Source organism: Ranitomeya variabilis, chromosome 2 (genome assembly GCF_051348905.1).
Source record: "Ranitomeya variabilis isolate aRanVar5 chromosome 2, aRanVar5.hap1, whole genome shotgun sequence".
NCBI lineage: Eukaryota > Metazoa > Chordata > Amphibia > Anura > Dendrobatidae > Ranitomeya > Ranitomeya variabilis.
The window spans coordinates 108,686,485-108,704,894 of record NC_135233.1 but is presented as its reverse complement, the minus strand read 5'-3'; the positions used below and the strand labels follow the sequence as shown (position 1 = coordinate 108,704,894).

At 44.2% G+C, this 18,410-nt stretch overlaps 1 protein-coding gene across 3 annotated transcripts in view; it reads left to right on the top strand.

The window, feature by feature from the left end:
- Nucleotides 1-18,410, top strand: part of CFAP61 (cilia and flagella associated protein 61) — a 416,189-nt gene that overhangs the window by 14,352 nt on the left and 383,427 nt on the right. For all 3 annotated transcript variants that reach the window (XM_077282796.1, XM_077282793.1, XM_077282795.1), the window contains exons 5-6: nucleotides 1,545-1,612; nucleotides 3,028-3,154. In XM_077282796.1, coding sequence (XP_077138911.1) covers nucleotides 1,545-1,612; nucleotides 3,028-3,154 — 195 coding nt within the window. The remainder of the gene's footprint in view (nucleotides 1-1,544; nucleotides 1,613-3,027; nucleotides 3,155-18,410) is intronic.

The following is an 18,410-nucleotide window of genomic DNA, read 5'->3' as shown; positions in this document are numbered from 1 at the left end:
TTGTGTATATGATGCGTCCTACGTCATCCACACAGTGTTCCCCATTGCATTCCTGCGCAGGCGTACTCCTATCTGTCCTTCTCAGGGCAGAGTAAAGCGCTGTAATGCGCTTGCGCCTGCGCTCTTTGGCCTTTCTCCACGCATGCACAGACCAGTACTTTGCTGTTTCCACAGCAGGGCAGAGAGCAGTAGGCCTGCACAGGGGAGCGATGGGGAGCACTGCGTGGATGATGTAGGATGCATCATCCACACTAAGCAGGGAAGAAGAGATCGCAAGAAGAGACGAGGCGCCGGACCTAGACCAGGGACGGCCATCGCATTGGTTCCTTTTAAGCATAATTATAATGTTCAGTCATTGGAAAGCCGTGCAGCAAAGCAGAACCATCTAATGTTTATAACTCACCCTCTTATCATAAGTTGCATTTCATCCTAGTCATTTCATCCTCAATCACCATGATAAATGATAAGTATTTAGTCATGGTGGATGTCATTATTGGAAACATGCATTGTCTGTGTATAGGCAGGAGGAATAGCTCTGCGTTGTTGTATCAGAGGACTCCAGCCTCTTCGATGTCTTCTCATGATTCTCATCGCGGCCTCATAATTCACCTTTTTTGTCATCTCCATGTGGATACACTTAACAGGACACATTGTTCTGCTCCTGCAGATTGCGAGGCCTCTGAGAGAGGAACATCTGGTGCAATGTTTGCTTTTGCATCACATTTAGAGCACTTCTTCCTATCATTTATTAAACCACGTTTTATTGTTAAGGTTTTCTTGGAAAATGTGAGCATTGTCAATACCATTATTGTATAAATGGCATGTACTTACAAATGACATGGGAGCAACCTTTTAAGGTTAACTCATGCATTGCCAAATCGACTGCCTCATAGTATGGTTATTAGTTCTGCACAATTGCCATGATTTAGGTTATTGGAACCCATACTAATACAAAAACTGAACAAAACCTTGCCACAATACTAGGACTTTACTTATTAGGGTAAATATGAGATATCCGATGATTGTTGTAAATTGTGCAATGACAATGAGCTGATTACCAGGGTTGCTGGGTTTATGCCATCATTATACTGATGGCTCCTTTAACAAATCTTTATACTGTGTATTATTCCACACGTGGACCTACGCAGATATAAGACCAATGATCATTTGTCACTTACTATTGCATCATGAGTATTATATATTTTATTATACCTTGGTGGTTTATAGACACTTGTTTGTAAGCCAAATTTAGAAAAAAAAAATAAAATTGACTTCAAATTGAAAATTACGGGTCTGTTTTGGACCCATAGCGGTACCCAGATTATTTTGCTGTTGGATTGTACACAAATCAGTAACAAATAAATGTCATGCCATGCTAAATTGGATATTGTACAATACGCATAGATTTTTTCTCCTATACAAATACTGAAATACAGAGGTATTGTAGCAAAGAGCCGCTAGGAACTCCTGCACATAGTCCTGTCGTGTTACATTGTTTTTTCATTTAGAAGTCCTCATACTTTCTTTCTTTGTCTTTTTTACAGAGCCGTGTTTACTGCTATTGTAGATCTACATTTTGTATGTCTCGTCACTCCACAAAAAGTTACTTTGAGTAAGTTTCAACCATTATTTTATTAAATTAATGTAAGGGAAACTTTTTAACTCCCGATGACACAGTCATTTACATATTGTATGTGGAAAATGAACTTCATTATCTGAATATGTTTCTGGAATTTTCTGTGTAAAGAAAGGAAAAGCAACAGTTCACTCATTGATATGTAAGGCTGGATATCTGCTTCTTGGTCCTGTTTACCTGTAATTTTTAGATGTTTTTCACCTATTATTTGGTTTGAAAAAATACACAGGGCAGCAGAATATATTAAAAGGATTGTCCAGTCTAAAGCTACTAATCTGCAGTCACTCGCTGGTTTTCTTTTTTCGTATATATTCTGTGACTGTAGACTTGTGAATCCTCACATCACATGCTCACTGACAGGATTCTTCGGTGCCGGGAGTGGTGGTCATGTGACCTATGTGATGTGCATGCTCCCGGCCACATTCCGACTAGACTGTTTCCCATCTAGTGGGAATGTGACAGGGAATATGCATATCACATACTTGCGGTCACATGACCTCCACTCCCCACACCAGAGAATCCTCACAAGTGTGCATGTGATGTGAGGATTCACAACTCTGCAGTCACATTGAGTGAGTGCAGACTAATAGCTTTAGACTGAACAACCCTTTTAAGTTGTCTACCCACAATACATTATTTGGTCTTTCCAAAATGCAGCATTCTCTAGATGTGACATTTGGATGTCAATGTCAACAAGTAGCGGTTTTGGAGCATTTGTGTTGTACTTTGTGATGAGACTGGACTTGCACATGCAGTACGACTTTATGTAACTTGAGTTGTAGATTTTCATGCAATGTTTTTAAGCCAATACAAAAGACCAAAAATCTTAATGGAAGATAAAATTAATTTATTTTTCGAAAATGGTCTGATTGATAGCGACAACTCATCCCCCTCCTGGCCGCAGAATAAGTGAACTGTGAATCTGTAGGTCAGCCCATTACCACAGTCTGATGGGGAGCTTGTAACTTTTTTTGTAATGATTTTTGGCCCCAAATACATGCATTTAAGAAAATACTAAATATTGTTCCAACTATAGTGGACAACCCCTTTAAGATATTAAAAAGGTCCTGTGAAATATCATAATGTGTCTATTAGTATATGCTTGTATTCCCCTTAGATAACAATGCTGGAGCTCTTTTCTTTGGTATTTGTTCTTTTGTTCTTTAATACCCACTGAACATATATGCACTATTTGTGATGCTACCATGGTCCTTGTCCGGGAGGAATGACAGAGGATGGTTCTAAAAATGTAGATTTGTGCTCCAGGATGGTTACCTTATGATGAATGCAAGTTGCTGGTTGTTTGAAAATTCCTACAGTTCTAAAAGCAAAATTTGGAATTTGTTTATTCACAAAATTTTCATACAATTTTGTATTTTCAATGTTTGCAGCTCCTGCCTTGGCTTCTGTCTTTGAACCTGTCAGGAGCGTTCCAGGATCAAAGCTTACTGAGAGGTTTTCAGTGTATGTTTGTCACAGACACATGCTTTGTCCCCAACTTCACGTGCGGAAAGCCAGGTATTATTATCATGCAGTATTACAGAAAATCCTGTGTTTACAAAAAATACTTGCTTTTTGTTTCTTGCCTTATTTGCAGACTTTGGTTGATATGTATAATTTGTGCTACAATGTTTTAGTGGAAATAAATTAGACCAGCACCCCTAACAGGATGAAGCAAATGTGAACAGTTGCAAGTCACTGAGTGGTTCCGCAGGGGATGGCCACAGACCATTTATTTGTTCTCATCCTTTCGGCTGTTGTTTTGGTCACTTTACATCTTGTCATTGCTCTCAGCCCTAGAGGTACTGTACAGTATCATAAGGCGCTGTCAACAACCCACAGAAGTTGCTCAGGTAGTGCAGCTCATCAAGGATGGCACATCAATGCGAGCTGTGGCAAGAAGGGTAGAAGTGTCTGTCAGCACAGTGTCCAGAGGATGGAGCAGATACTAGGAAACAGGCAAGTACACCAGGAAACGTGGAGTGGGCTGTAGAAGGACAACAACTCCGCAGCAGGACCGCTACCTCCTTCTTTGTTGAAGGAGGAGCAGTGCCAGAACCCTGGAAAATGACCTCAAGCAGGCCACTAACATCCATGTGTCTGCTCAAACTGTCAGAAACAGACTCCATGAAGGTAGTATGAGGGTCCGATGTCCATAAGTGTATGTTGTGCAAACAGCCCAACACCGTGCAGGACGATTGGCACTTGCCAGAGAACACCAAGATGGGCAGATTTGATATTGGCACCCTGTGCTCTTCACGGATGAGAGCAGGTTCACACTGGGCAGATGTGACAGATACCATGGAGAACGTTCCGCTGCCTGCCGCATCTTCCAGCATGACTGATTTGGAAGTGGGTCAGTAATGGTGTGGGGTGGCATTTCTTTGGAGGGCTGCACAGCCCTCCATGTGCTAGCCAGGGGTACACTGACTGTTATTAGGTTTCTGGATGAGATCCTCAGACCTATTGTAAGACCATATGCTGGTGCGGTTGGCCCTGGGTTCCTCCTGATGCAGGACAATGCTAGACCTCATGTGGCTGAAGAGTCTCAGCAGTTCTGCATGATGAAAGAATTGATGCTATGGACTGGCCCGCCCGTTCCCCAGACCAGAATCCAATCAAGCACATCTGAGACATCATGTCTTGCTCCATCCACCAACGCCACATTGCACCACAGACTGTCCAGGAGTGGACGCTTGTGTGTGGCTGCCGGCATCCGCCTGCTCAGGGAACAAGAAAACAAGGTTCAGCTCTCTTTAACACAAGCACAGCTCTATAGCTCTCATCTCCAGAGACACCGAACGCTGTGTGCATATAATGCCTAATAGAAAGCCTGTTACGCTTTATGTTCACTGTACCTGATATTTTACTGCACAGGAGATTTTTTTTATTTACCATTGCAAATAGTACGGAGCATGTAATAATGATCATCCTGGGTCACTTAAGAGTATTGAAGAGAACAAATAAGGAAAAGTTTATGAATTGAACGGCACCAGAGGAGTACACTATCCAGACTTGGATACAAGTGAATCCAATTAAACAGCTTGCACGAAATCTCAAGGATCAGGGTGCTCAGCATCAAAAGCATGAAGTCAGTGATACAAAAAATAGAAAGAAATGCGGCACTCACCCTTTTTTGCTTGTGAAATCGTGCTGTTTTTTATTGGACCGACATGAAGAAGTAGTTACATGTCCATGTAATAAATCAGGCGTGCAGGAGGGTGCGGAGAGAGAAAGTGGACGACGGCCGTTTCGCACAGAATGTGCTTCAACCGGTCCAGGTGATTGATTACTGCTCATCATTTCCTTTTAAAGAGGGTTAGACGTATGTGCACAGATATAAACTAACAAATAAGTAAAACAATCGTGAAAGTGCATTAAGAACAAGTAATCATGAAACACAAACAGACTTATAACTTTAAGCGACATTCTCAAAACTTTTTGGCATTAATTATAACATCAGTTGCGTTTATAAGAAAACCGACATGTCTAATCTGTCATTTAGCCCAGTGAGACCTTGTGCGTTAGCATTCAGTATCCATCTGGCTTCTTTTTGCATGAACCATCTATTGTGATCGCCTCCCTGCGGAGGATATTTTACAATTTCCAAACCAGCGAACCTTAACAGCTTTGGATCAGAATTATGTTTTTCTTTCATATGTTGTATTAACCTCAAACAACCTTTACCTGTATTAATGGAGTTGTAGTGTTCTTTAAATCTGGTAACTAATGGTCTTATTGTTTTACCAATATAAAAGTATAAACAAGGACAAAATAAAACATAGACCACAAATTTACTTTTACAGAAAATAAAATCCCGAACCATATGTGTAATTGAACTGAGTTGTAAAAGGAAATGAAGAGCAGTATTAAATCGCCTGGACCCGTTGAAGCACATTCTGTGCGAAACGGCCGTCGTCCACTTTCTCTCTCCGCACCCTCCTGCACACCTTATTTATTACATGGACATGTAACTACTTCTTCATGTCGGTCCAATAAAAACATCACGATTTCACAAGCAAAAAAGGGTGAGTGCCGCATTTCTTTCTATTTTTTTTTAGAGTATTGAAGAACTCCACCCAAAAGCTGAAAATGCCAAATCTTTCTGGGCCGTTACAGCAAAGTGTTTACGCCAGAAAACACTTAGTAAAGTTGCAACCTTTTTTACGCAATGTGAAGTTGAGCAAAACTTTGGTTTCTTTTGCCATTTTCATGTGTGTCGGCTCTGACAAAGTGGGCAGAGCATGAGTAGGATGGGGTGTGGTAACACCTGCCTGTTTAGTTCATGAGCAGACATGACATACCTTACACCAGAAATCTTACTCCAGTCTCTGCCTGGAATAAGATTTGTGGCGAGGCACACATCACTAGTAAAATGGGCTTGATTCATAAAGATTTGTGTGCTTCCTAATAAATCAGGTGCCTCTTACTACACCACGCCCCTTCATTACTCCACCTCGCCCCTTCATTATTCCACCACACCCCTTCATTACTCCACCACGCCCTTTCATTACTCCACCACACCCTTTCATTACTCCACCACGCCCCTTCATTACTCCGCCATGCCCCTTCATTACTCCACCACGCCCTTTCATTACTCCACCACGCCCCTTCATTACTCCACCATGCTCCTTCATTACTCCACCACGCCCCTTCATTACTCCACCACTCCCCTTCATTACTCCACCACGCCCCTTCATTACTCCACCACGCCCCTTCATTACTCCACCACACCCCTTCATTACTCCACCACGCTCCTTCATTACTCCACCACGCCCCTTCATTACTCCACCACGCACCTTCATTACTCCATCACACCACTTCATTACTCCACCACTCCCCTTCATTACTCCACCACGCCCCTTCATTACTCCACCACGCCCCTTCATTACTCCACCACGCCCCTTCATTCCTCCACCATGCACCTTCATTCCTCCACCATGCACCTTCATTGCTCCACTACACCCCTTCATTACTCCATCATGCCCCTTCATTAGTCTACCACGCACCTTCATTACTCCACCACGCCCCTTCATTAGTCTACCACGCACCTTCATTACTCCACCACACCTTTTCATTACTCCACCACGCCCCTTCATTACTCCACCACTCCCCTTCATTACTCCACCACGCTCCTTCATTACTCCACCACGACCCTTCATTACTCCACCACCTCCCTTCATTACTCCACCACACCACTTCATTACTCCACCACGCCCCTTCATTACTCCACCACGCCCCTTCATTACTCCACCACTCCCCTTCATTACTCCACCACGCCCCTTCATTACTCCACCACGCCCCTTCATTACTCCACCACGCCCCTTCATTACTCCACCACACCCCTTCATTACTCCACCACACCCCTTCATTACTCCACCACGCCCCTTCATTACTCCACCACACCCCTTCATTACTCCACCATGCACCTTCATTACTCCACCAAACCCCTTCATTACTCCACCACGCCCCTTCATTAGTCTACCACGCACCTTCATTACTCCACCACACCTTTTCATTACTCCACCACGCCCCTTCATTACTCCACCACACACCTTCATTACTCCACCACCTCCTCTATTACTCCACCATGCACCTTCATTACTCCACCACCCCCTTCATTACTCCACCACCCCCTTCATTACTCCACCACGCCCCTTCTTTACTCCACCACGCCCTTTTATTACTCCACCACAGCCCTTCATTGCTCCACCATGCCCCTTCATTACTCCACCACGCCCCTTCATTACTCCACCACACCCCTTCATTACTCCACCACACTTTTTCATTACTCCACCTCGCACCTTTATTACTCCACCATGCCCCTTCATTACTCCACCACGCCCCTTCATTACTCCACCACACCCCTTCATTACTCCACCACCCCTTCATTACTCCACCACGCCCCTTCATTACTCCACCACGCCCCTTCATTACTCCACCACACCCCTTCATTACTCCACCACCCCTTAATTACTCCACCACGCCCCTTCATTACTCCACCACACCCCTTCATTACTCCACCACCCTTTCATTACTCCACCACGCCCCTTCATTACTCCACCACGCCCCTTCATTACTCCACCACGCCCCTTCATTACTCCACCATGCCCCTTCATTACTCCATCACCCTTTCATTACTCCACCACGCTCCTTCATTACTCCACCACGCCCCTTCATTACTCCACCACCCCTTCATTTCTCCACCACACCCCTTCATTACTCCACCACGCCCTTTCATTACTCCACCACCCTTCCATTACTCCACCACGCCCCTTCATTACTCCACCACCCTTTCATTACTCCACCACCCTTTCATTACTCCACCACACCCCTTCATTACTCCACCACGCCCCTTCATTACTCCACCACCCTTTCATTACTCCACCACACCCCTTCATTACTCCACCACGCCCCTTCTTTACTCCACCACCCTTTCATTACTCCACCACACCCCTTCATTACTCCACCACGCCCCTTCATTACTCCACCACCCCTTCATTACTCCACCATGCCCCTTCATTACTCCACCACGCCCCTTCATTACTCCACCACACCCCTTCATTACTCCACCACCCCTTCATTACTCCACCACGCCCCTTCATTACTCCACCACACCCCTTCATTACTCCACCACCCTTTCATTACTCCACCACGCCCCTTTATTACTCCACCACGCCCCTTCATTACTCCACCACGCCCCTTCATTACTCCACCATGCCCCTTCATTACTCCATCACCCTTTCATTACTCCACCACGCTCCTTCATTACTCCACCACGCCCCTTCATTACTCCACCACCCCTTCATTTCTCCACCACACCCCTTCATTACTCCACCACGCCCTTTCATTACTCCACCACCCTTCCATTACTCCACCACGCCCCTTCATTACTCCACCACCCTTTCATTACTCCACCACCCTTTCATTACTCCACCACACCCCTTCATTACTCCACCACGCCCCTTCATTACTCCACCACCCTTTCATTACTCCACCACGCCCCTTCATTACTCCACCACGCTCCTTCATTACTCCACCACGCCCCTTCATTACTCCACCACCTCCTTCATTACTCCACTACACCCCTTCATTACTCCACCACGTCCCTTCATTACTCCACCACGCCCTTTCATTACTCCACCACGCCCCTTCATTACTCCACCACGCCCCTTCATTACTCCACCACACCCCTTCATTACTCCACCACGCATCTTCATTACTCCACCATGCCCCTTCATTAGGACTGGGGTGTATAACACCATTCTTAATGAATCGGGGCCTACAAGTATATTAGTGTACAGTATATTCATGCTTAAAGCTCCCATATCCATGAGAGAAATATGGGCTGACGTTCCTCAGCCTCAGTTGGTGGAATTGTCATTCATTGGGGAGAAAAAGCCCATTACAGACTGTCTCGCCCTTGATGGATCTTTTCGGCCAATGATAAAGCTATTGCTTGTCATTGGCTAAGAAATACAACATGCCCGATCAGTCTTTTAAAAAAATAATGAATGTTCTTGTTTTACCAATCGGTCAAAATCGTCTATTTTGGACAACTTTTATCTAATGTGTCTGGGACCTATTAGCAGTTGTACATGCAATAGATTGTTCCTGTCTCATGGCAAGCACAGGTAAAGCTCATTGAACAGTGGCAATTCACGGTAAAAACGCATGCATTTTTATATGCATGTGGCAACCTGAGCTTAACTACCCTATGTGTCAATACATCCTTGTTGCAATAAATATTTTCTGTCTTCAAGAACATACAGTTATATGAAAAAGTTTGGGCACCCCTATTAATCTTAAGCTTAATGTTTTATAAAAATAGGTTTTTTTGCAACAGCTATTTCAGTTTCATATATCTAATAACTGTTGGACACAGTAATGTTTCTGCCTTGAAATGAGGTTTATTGTACTAACAGAAAATGTGCAATCTGCATTCAAACAAAATTTGACAGGTGCATAAGTATGGGCACCCTTATCATTTTCTTGTTTTAAATACTCCTACCTACTTTTTACTGACTTACTAAAGCACTTTTTTTGGTTTTGTAACCTCATTGAGCTTTGAACTTCATAGCCAGGTATATGCTATCATGAGAAAAGCTACTTAAAGTGGCCACTTGCAAGTTGTTCTCCTGTTTGAATCTCGTCTGACGAGTGGCATCATGGACTCCTCAAAACAACTGTCAAATGATCTTAAAACAAAGATTATTCAACATAGTTGTTCAGGGGAAGGATACAAAAAGCTGTCTAAGAGATTTAACCTGTCAATTTCCACTGTGAGGAGCATAGTAAGGAAATGGAAGAACACAGGTACAGTTCTTGTGAAGTCATAAATCAGGATACAGCTGACCGCACCAGCAGGACACTAAATGAATAACCAGCTGAACTCCACAGCTATCAGCATCAGCCGGCCGCTTGACCTCGGGTGCTGAACCGAAGAAACACAACAGTGCAAAGATGCAGACAAAAAGAGAGACGGCAGCACTCACCGGTCTTCAAAGCAGGTAACACTTTATTGCTATAAAATCTTCATGGCTTGGGGGTGCATGTACAAATGAGTGTGCAGGTCAAACGACGGCCGTTTCGCACTGCTCGAGCGCTTCAACAGGTTTGTGAGAGGGCGGACATGACGACAGAGGAAGTACCTGCCGAAGCAAGCCTCCTCCCCGCCCCACTCCGCCCACCCACCACACAAGACACTAAAAACAGTTAAAAACAAGTAGAAAACCTATGCGCCTCTTATAACATAATCAGCTTATATGAATCACAAGATATAAACATTATTACTGAATATGATAAAGCTATCTCCCCACAGCGGGGATGATCCTATGCCCATCATTCACAGGTCCAGACCTCAACCGATTCCAGAACTCCACAGGTAAATTATCATAAGTAACACTTTGACTAACAAATAACAAGAACGAATTAGGACACAGTTCTGCCCAGGAACATTATCCAATATACTTGGTACATAATAACAATTAACCAAAAGAGGGACAATTTGCATATGTGTTATTATACTCCGTGAGGGCAATCCGCCCCCTCCCTTTCATTTGTAACGATGTCTCTCCTACAAGCAATGTTAGCTGCTCATTTACAGGAAGATCGACATGTCTATCCTGTCGTTCAGTCCTAGCGGACCCATCGCCCCAGTTTCCATTATCCATCTAGCTTCTTTTCTCCGCAGCTGATTATGGAGATCCCCTCCTCTCCCCGACGGTGTAACTCTCTCAATGTAATAATTATAGGAGATAACTCAGGAGACTCTTTGCGTGGAACAAGACAACTACAGGACACGGTTTTATAAGTGGTAAAGTCTATATTACCACACGGTGATTCAAACAGGTGCAGAGAGAAACTCAAGTCCACAACACTTGGTGTAAATATTAAACGCAGCTTAGCAGTCTATAGGAAACTTCAGAGGAAAATGCAATCAAGCAGAAAGTCTATGAAGCACAGTTATTCTTGAGGATACTTGCCACGAATAAATCCTTGTCTTAGTCCAAACACAGATAGATAAGCTTATAAGGCAGTACAAATCATATCTTAGCTCAACCAGGGAGGCTTGGTTAATAGTCTCAGGTTTTTGCAGAGCAGAAACAGCTTACATGTCCAGCAAATGCAGATGGAAGTAAAACACGAGCAGCAGATGAAGGAGGATTACTGGAAACTGGTGTATGCAGCAGGAACTCAGAGCAGAGTAGCAGGATCACCACACAGGTTCACAGGAGCAGGTATATAGCCAGGGAGTCACCAGAGGTCAGGAGCTGGATGCAAGGCAGAATACTCTAGCACAGACTGAAGGCTGGGGTGGAGTTTTATAGCAGGAAGACACAGTGCACATGAGACCAAAGACGCCATCTTGGAAAAGGGCAGTAATGCACAAAAGGTAAAAAATGTTCAGAGTCCTGACATTACTCCCTCCTTAGAAGCGGCCTCAGGACGATCCTGGACCTGGTTTCTCAGGGAATCTCTGATGAAAATGAGAAATCTTCTTTTGGGCATTGATGTTTTCCACAGGTTCCCAAGAGTCTTCCTCAGGGGGATATCCCTGCCATCTTATTGGATATTGGAGCCGATTCCTGCGAATCCTGGAATCAATAATTTCCTCCACCACAAATTGTTCTTGCCCATCAATCACCACAGGCTGCGGAGGTGGCACAACACGTCCCTGGAAGGTATTAGGAGAATACAGGCTTTAGTAAAGATACATGAAAAACTGGGTGTACCTTCATAGTCCTAGGCAGCTTCAGCCGGCAGGCCACAGAGCTCACAATACAGTTGATCTTGAAAGGGCCAATGAATTTCTGTCCAAGTTTTTGTGAAGGAAAGTTTAACTTCAGATTCTTAGTTGCTAACCACACGGAATCTCCTACCTTGAACATGGGTGCAGGTTTACGGAATCTATCAGCCGATCTCTTATAACGTTCTTGAGCTGTGGTCAGGGATTCCTTCAGAACCTCCAGATTTTGTCTCATCGCAGTCAGCCTTTCCTCCACTGCCGGAACCGGAGAATTAATTGGAGACCTAGGTAAAATACACGGATGATAACCCAGATTGGCAAAGAAAGGTGTAAATTTTGTGGAGGCGCTCTGAGAATTATTATATGAAAATTCGGCTAACAGCAGCAACTCCAACCAATCATCCTGGAGATGGCTGGCATAGCATCTTAGATATTGTTCCAGTGTCTGGTTGGTACGCTCAGTCTGACCATTTGTCTGGGGATGGTAAGCGGAAGAGAGACATACATTAATATTGAGTGCAGAGCAAAACCCCTTCCAGAATCTTGAAGTGAACTGTACTCCACGGTCAGAGATGATCTCATCCGGAACCCCATGCAACCGAAAGACATTCTGTATAACCAAGTTCACTGTATCTTTAGCTGAGGGGAGGCCGGTGCATGGAACAAAATGAGCAGCTTTAGTCAGGCGATCAACTACCACCATGATTGTATTCATGCCCCCGATGTAGGCAGCTCCACAATAAAGTCCATTGATATAGACCCCCAAAGGCGGGACGGAACAGGTAATGGTTGTAGAAGACCCGTAGGTGCCACATGAGGAGTCTTGTAGCGAGCACATACCTCGCAAGAGAGAACATAGTCCTTGGTATCCTTCAGGCAAGTTGGCCACCAGAAGAATCGGCTCAGGAACTCTTGTGTCCTCTGTACCCCCCTGTGACCAGCCAACTTGGAGTCGTGTACCAACTTGAGGATCTGCAGACGGACGACCTCAGGGACATAGATATGTTGATCTCTGAACCACATGCCACTCTTAAAGACAAGATTAATATCCACAGGTGGGTTGGCCAGAAATACATCACCGTCATAGGCCTCCCTCACTCCTTCCACAAGTCCTGATCATGGATAACTCCAATGAAATTGGCATCAGATAGAATGGTCTGGGACGGGGCTCCAGGCACGGAATCCGCAGCATGGATTCGGGACAAAGCATCAGCATTCCCATTACGAGAACCTGGGCGGTACGAGATAACAAAGTTAAATTGATTTGAAAATAAGTTCCATCGAGCCTGACGAGGAAAAAGACATCTAGCGGATCTAAGGAACTCTAAATTGCGATAGTCAGTTAGCACTATGATCTGTTGTGCAGCTCCTTGCAGATGATGCCTCCATTCTTTGAAAGCCGCAATAATAGCCAGCAATTCCTTGTCTCCCACGTCGTGATTCTTCTCTGCTGAGGTTAGTCCACGGGAAAAGAAAGCACAAGGATTTAGCAGACCCGTTTCTTCAGTTCTTTGGGAGAGAATAGCCCCCAAAGCATTATCAGAAGCGTCCACCTCCACAATGAATGAAAGTGTTGGATCTGGGTGTATCAACAGCGGTGCTGATGTGAAACAGATCTTAAGTCGATCAAAAGCTTCTTGAGCCTGTGATGACCACTTAAAGGGCTTTTCCTTCTTTGTCAAGGAAGTAATGGGACGGACAATATCAGAAAAATTTCGAATGAAGCGTCTGTAGAAATTTGCAAAACCAATAAAACGTTGGACCTCCTTAACGTTCTTGGGCACCGGCCAGTCAAGGATAGCCTGAATCTTACCAGATTCCATGTTCAGCCCCTGGGGAGAGATGATATAACCTAAGAACTGTATCTCAGAACGATGGAACTCGCATTTCTCCGGCTTGATATACAGATGGTTCTCTTTCAGACAGCTTAAAACAGCTTTGACATGTTCTTCATGTTCCTGTAGAGAGTCAGAAAAGATTAGAATATCGTCCAAATAGATCACCACAAACTGGTCCAACAAATCTCTGAAAATGTCATTAACAAGGTGTTGAAACGTTGCAGGGGCATTACAAAGCCCGAAGGGCATCACAAGATATTCAAAGTGTCCATACCGGCATCGGAATGCTGTCTTCCACTCATCCCCTGAACGAATATACACCAAATTATAAGCCCCACGAAGATCCAGTTTAGAGAACACCTTAGCATGACAGACTCTTTCCAGTAATTCAGGAATCAGAGGCAAAGGGTAACGGTTTCGTACGGTTACCTTATTGAGTTCCCAATAGTCAACACAGGGTCTCAGGGTCCCATCCTTCTTTTTTACAAAAAATATAGGTGCCCCTGCTGGTGAGGAAGAAGGACGTATGAAGCCTTTGGCCAGATTTTCATCAATATACTCCTTTAAGGCTTGAAGCTCAGGTGCCGCCAAAGGGTATACGTTACCAAAAGGATTAGCTGCCCCAGGAAGTAGCTCAATGGGACAGTCATAATGCCTGTGTGGAGGAAGCTGATCTGCATTCGTCTTGTCACAGATGTCAGAGAACTCTTTATATGCTGGAGGTAAAGAAAATACCTGTACATGTGGTTCCGTAGCCGTGGACTCAGGGACAGCTTCTGTTAATGCTGAGTTGCTCCTTGTTGGAAAGATAATCTCCTTGGTCTCCCAGTTGATAATTGGGTTCTGAGAACGCAACCAAGGAATGCCTAAAATCACAGGAAAATGAGGAGAAGAAATTAGCAAGAAAGAAAGTTGCTCCTGATGATTAGGCTCCAACAAAATTTCAAGGGGTACGGTCTCCTGATCCACAGAACCAGAGATTAAAGGTGACCCATCCACTGTTTCCATGGTAATTGGAGAGGCTCTTTGCTGAATTTCAATACCATGTTCCTTGGCAAATGCGATATCCATGAAATTGCCACCTGCACCTGAGTCAATCATAGCTGCACTGGAAATCCACTGTCCTGAACACAGGATCTTAATAGGGAGAGAACAGTGAGAGTTCTTCTCCTTCAGCTCCTTGGGGGGGTGAAGTCATAGAAAGTGAATGGAATACAGCGTTTAAAGGCAGGCTACATTCAGAGATGTCAGATTCATCATCACAGTTCTCATACTCCCCTACTGCTGCTAGCACCTTGTTAGGCCGTCTAGGACACTTAGGACAATTGATCAAGAAGTGGTCAGACTGGCCGCAGTATAAACATAGACTTTCACGAAGGCGTTGCTCCCGGCGCTCATTGATCTCGCGCCTCTGAATGGAATCAATTTGCATGGGCACCTCCTCCACCTCCCGAGAGGTTTTACCTGCAGGCTCTTTGGAAGGAAGGGAAAAGTTAGAAATACGGTTATATGCAGCAAATTTCTCCTGCCTACGCTCAGTAAGGCGAATGTCTATGCGCACACAATGCTGTATAAATGTCTCTAGCTCTTGTGGTGACTCAGAGCGAGCTAGTTCATCTTTTATAATACTAGACAGACCCCTTTTAAAAATAGGCAATTGTGCATAACTGTCCCAATTGGTATCTACCGCTAATCTCCTGAATTCAGTGGCATACTCAATAACAGAACGTTTAGCCTGGCGTAAAGACAACAAAGCAGATTCAGCGGTTGCATGGCTATTAGGGTCATCAAACATTAATGCCATAGCGGCCAAGAAATCATCCAAGTTATTTAACCGTGGGTCACGAGACTCAATCATCGGATTCGCCCAGGCGAGCGCTCGTGAGGTTAGTAGCATTATTACACACAATACTTTGAATCTATCAGGAGAACAGTCAGCATGCACATCAAAATATTGCATACATTGATTCACAAAGCCACGAAATTTGTCGCGATCACCATTAAATCTGAATGGGGGCAACTTAGGTGGGCTAGCTGGTGGCGGTTGCCCAGAGGGTAAAGTCACTTGTGCAGCTATTTGCGTGCTTATGTCCTGAAAAGCCCGTCCATACTGGGACTCTATGCCAGCAAGTTTGTTTTCCTGGGCTGCCATGCGGTTGCTTAAGTCCTGCAAAGTTTGTCCAACACATGTTGATTGTGTTCAAAGCTTCCAAACTTCTTTTGCAGACCTTCCACATCTTTCTGCAGTGATCTAATTATGGAAAACACCTGCTCTAATCTGCTTTCTGCAGTCATTGTTCCAGCAGTCTCCTTTTTTTTATGGCTAGAGTATCCTGTAATAATTATAGGGGATAACTCAGGAGACTCTTTGCATGGAACAAGACAACTACAGGACACAGTTTTATAAGTGGTAAAGTCTATATTATCACTTGGTGATTCAAACAGTTGCAGAGAGAAACTCAAGTCCACAACACTTGGTGTAAATATTAAACGCAGCTTAGCAGTCTATAGGAAACTTCAGAGGAAAATGCAATCAAGCAGAAAGACTATGAAGCACAGTTATTCTTGAGGATACTTGACACGAATAAATCCTTGTCTTAGTCCAAACACAGATAGATAAGCTTATAAGGCAGTTCAAATCATATCTTAGCTTAACCAGGGAGGCCTGGTTAATAGTCTCAGGTTTTTGCAGAGCAGGAAACAGCTTACATGTCCAGCAAATGCAGATAGAAGTAAAACACGAGCAGCAGATGAAGGAGGATTACTAGAAACTGGTGTATGCAGCAGGAACTCAGAGCAGAGTAGCAAGATCACCACACAGGTTCACAGGAGCAGGTATATAGCCAGGGAGTCACCAGAGATCAGGAGCTGGATGCAAGGCAGAATACTCTAGCACAGACTGAAGGCTGGGTTGGAGTTTTATAGCAGGAAGACACAGTGCACATGAGACCAAAGATGCCATCTTGGAAAAGGGCAGTAATGCACAAAAGGCAAAAAATTTTCAGAGTCCTGACACTGAATTCCAGCAAAGGACATAACTCTGGGGTTCCCCCCATGGGCTTCTCGGATATGGTGAATAAGCCTAAGGACCCGTTTACCAGATATCACGGATTTAAAATGCTCCCTAAATCGTATATAAAGGTGCCGTATAGTTTTGCCTATATAAAACCGCCCACATGGGCAGAAAAGCACATATACAACGTAATCTGTTTTACATGATATGAAGTGAGTTACTTTATGAGTAATGGGTCCTATGTTCAAGACCCGCTCTGTAACATGATACTCGCAATATGAACAGTGTCCACATCGATAATTACCCTTGGGGGCACCTTTCTGTAACCAATTGTTTGTTTTTTCTTTTGTAATGCGATTCCGCACCAACAAATCCCTTACTGTCGTACTGCGTCTGTTGGAAATTAAAGGGCCCCTAGCCACTGCACTAGCTAGATCTTTATCTTTTTCCAACATATGCCAATTCTTTCTGATGGCGGCTCGTATATGTTGGTCTATTGGGCCATATTGGAAACAAAATGTAAACCTTTTTTCTTTTTTTATCTCGTATCTCCCGGGTATTTGTGCGACTTTCCTCACTCATTCTGCTTACTGTTTCTTGCCAGACTTTATCAGGATATCCTCTCTTTCTTAGTCTCTGTCCTAGTTCTCGTGCTTGTCTCTCAAAGCCCTCTTGGGTATTATTGGACTTACGTGTTCTCAAAAGTTGGCTATATGGCAATGAGCGTTTTGTGTGAGTGGGGTGATAACTATCATAGTGCATGACTGAATTAGTACCTACCGGTTTCCGATACAGGGAGGTACGTACTTCCCATTCCTCAATTTTTATAGACACATCTAGAAAATCTAATTGGGATCCCCCAAAACAGGACGTGAAGGACATTCCCATGGTGTTGTTATTAAGGTAACCGATAAATTCTACAAAAATCTCCTCTGATCCATCCCACACAAAGAACAGATCATCGACATATCTGAGGTACAGTTTGATGTATTTCAGAAAAATATCTTCGGCCGACTATATATGTTTCCTCAAAATGACCTAAATAATGGATAGCAAATGTACATGCTGCCTAGTCCCCATGGCAGTACCAGCAATCTGAATGTACCAGAGGTCCATAAAGGTAAACGCATTGTGTGTTAGAATAAACATAAGGCTGTCACAAACAAAATTGATGAAATTAGGATCTCTATTGATGGTACCCAGGATCTGTCTTACTGACTCAACCCCTCCTTTCTGTGGGATCCGCGTATACAAATTGACCACATCCGCCGAGGCTAACATGAATCCTGGTTGCCAGCTGAATTATTTGATGTTTGTCAAAAAGGAATTGGTATCCTTTACATATGAAGGAATACTTGTTAACAAGGGCCGCAACAGCCAATCAATGTATTGCAAGAGCGGCTCAGTTAATGAGCCTACTCCGGACACAATGGGCCGCCCCGGTGGGTTTGCCCTCTCCTTATGTATTTTCGGGACATGGTACCAGTGTGGCTTTATGGGGAACTCCGGCAGCAATTTTTCAGCCTTTCTTTGTGTGATGGCCTTCATTTGACCTGCACACTCATCTGTACATGCATCCCCGAGCCGTGAAGATTTTATAGCAATAAAGTGTTACCTGCTTTGAAGACCGGTGAGTGCTGCCGTCTCTTTTCGTCTACAGGTACAGTTCTTGTT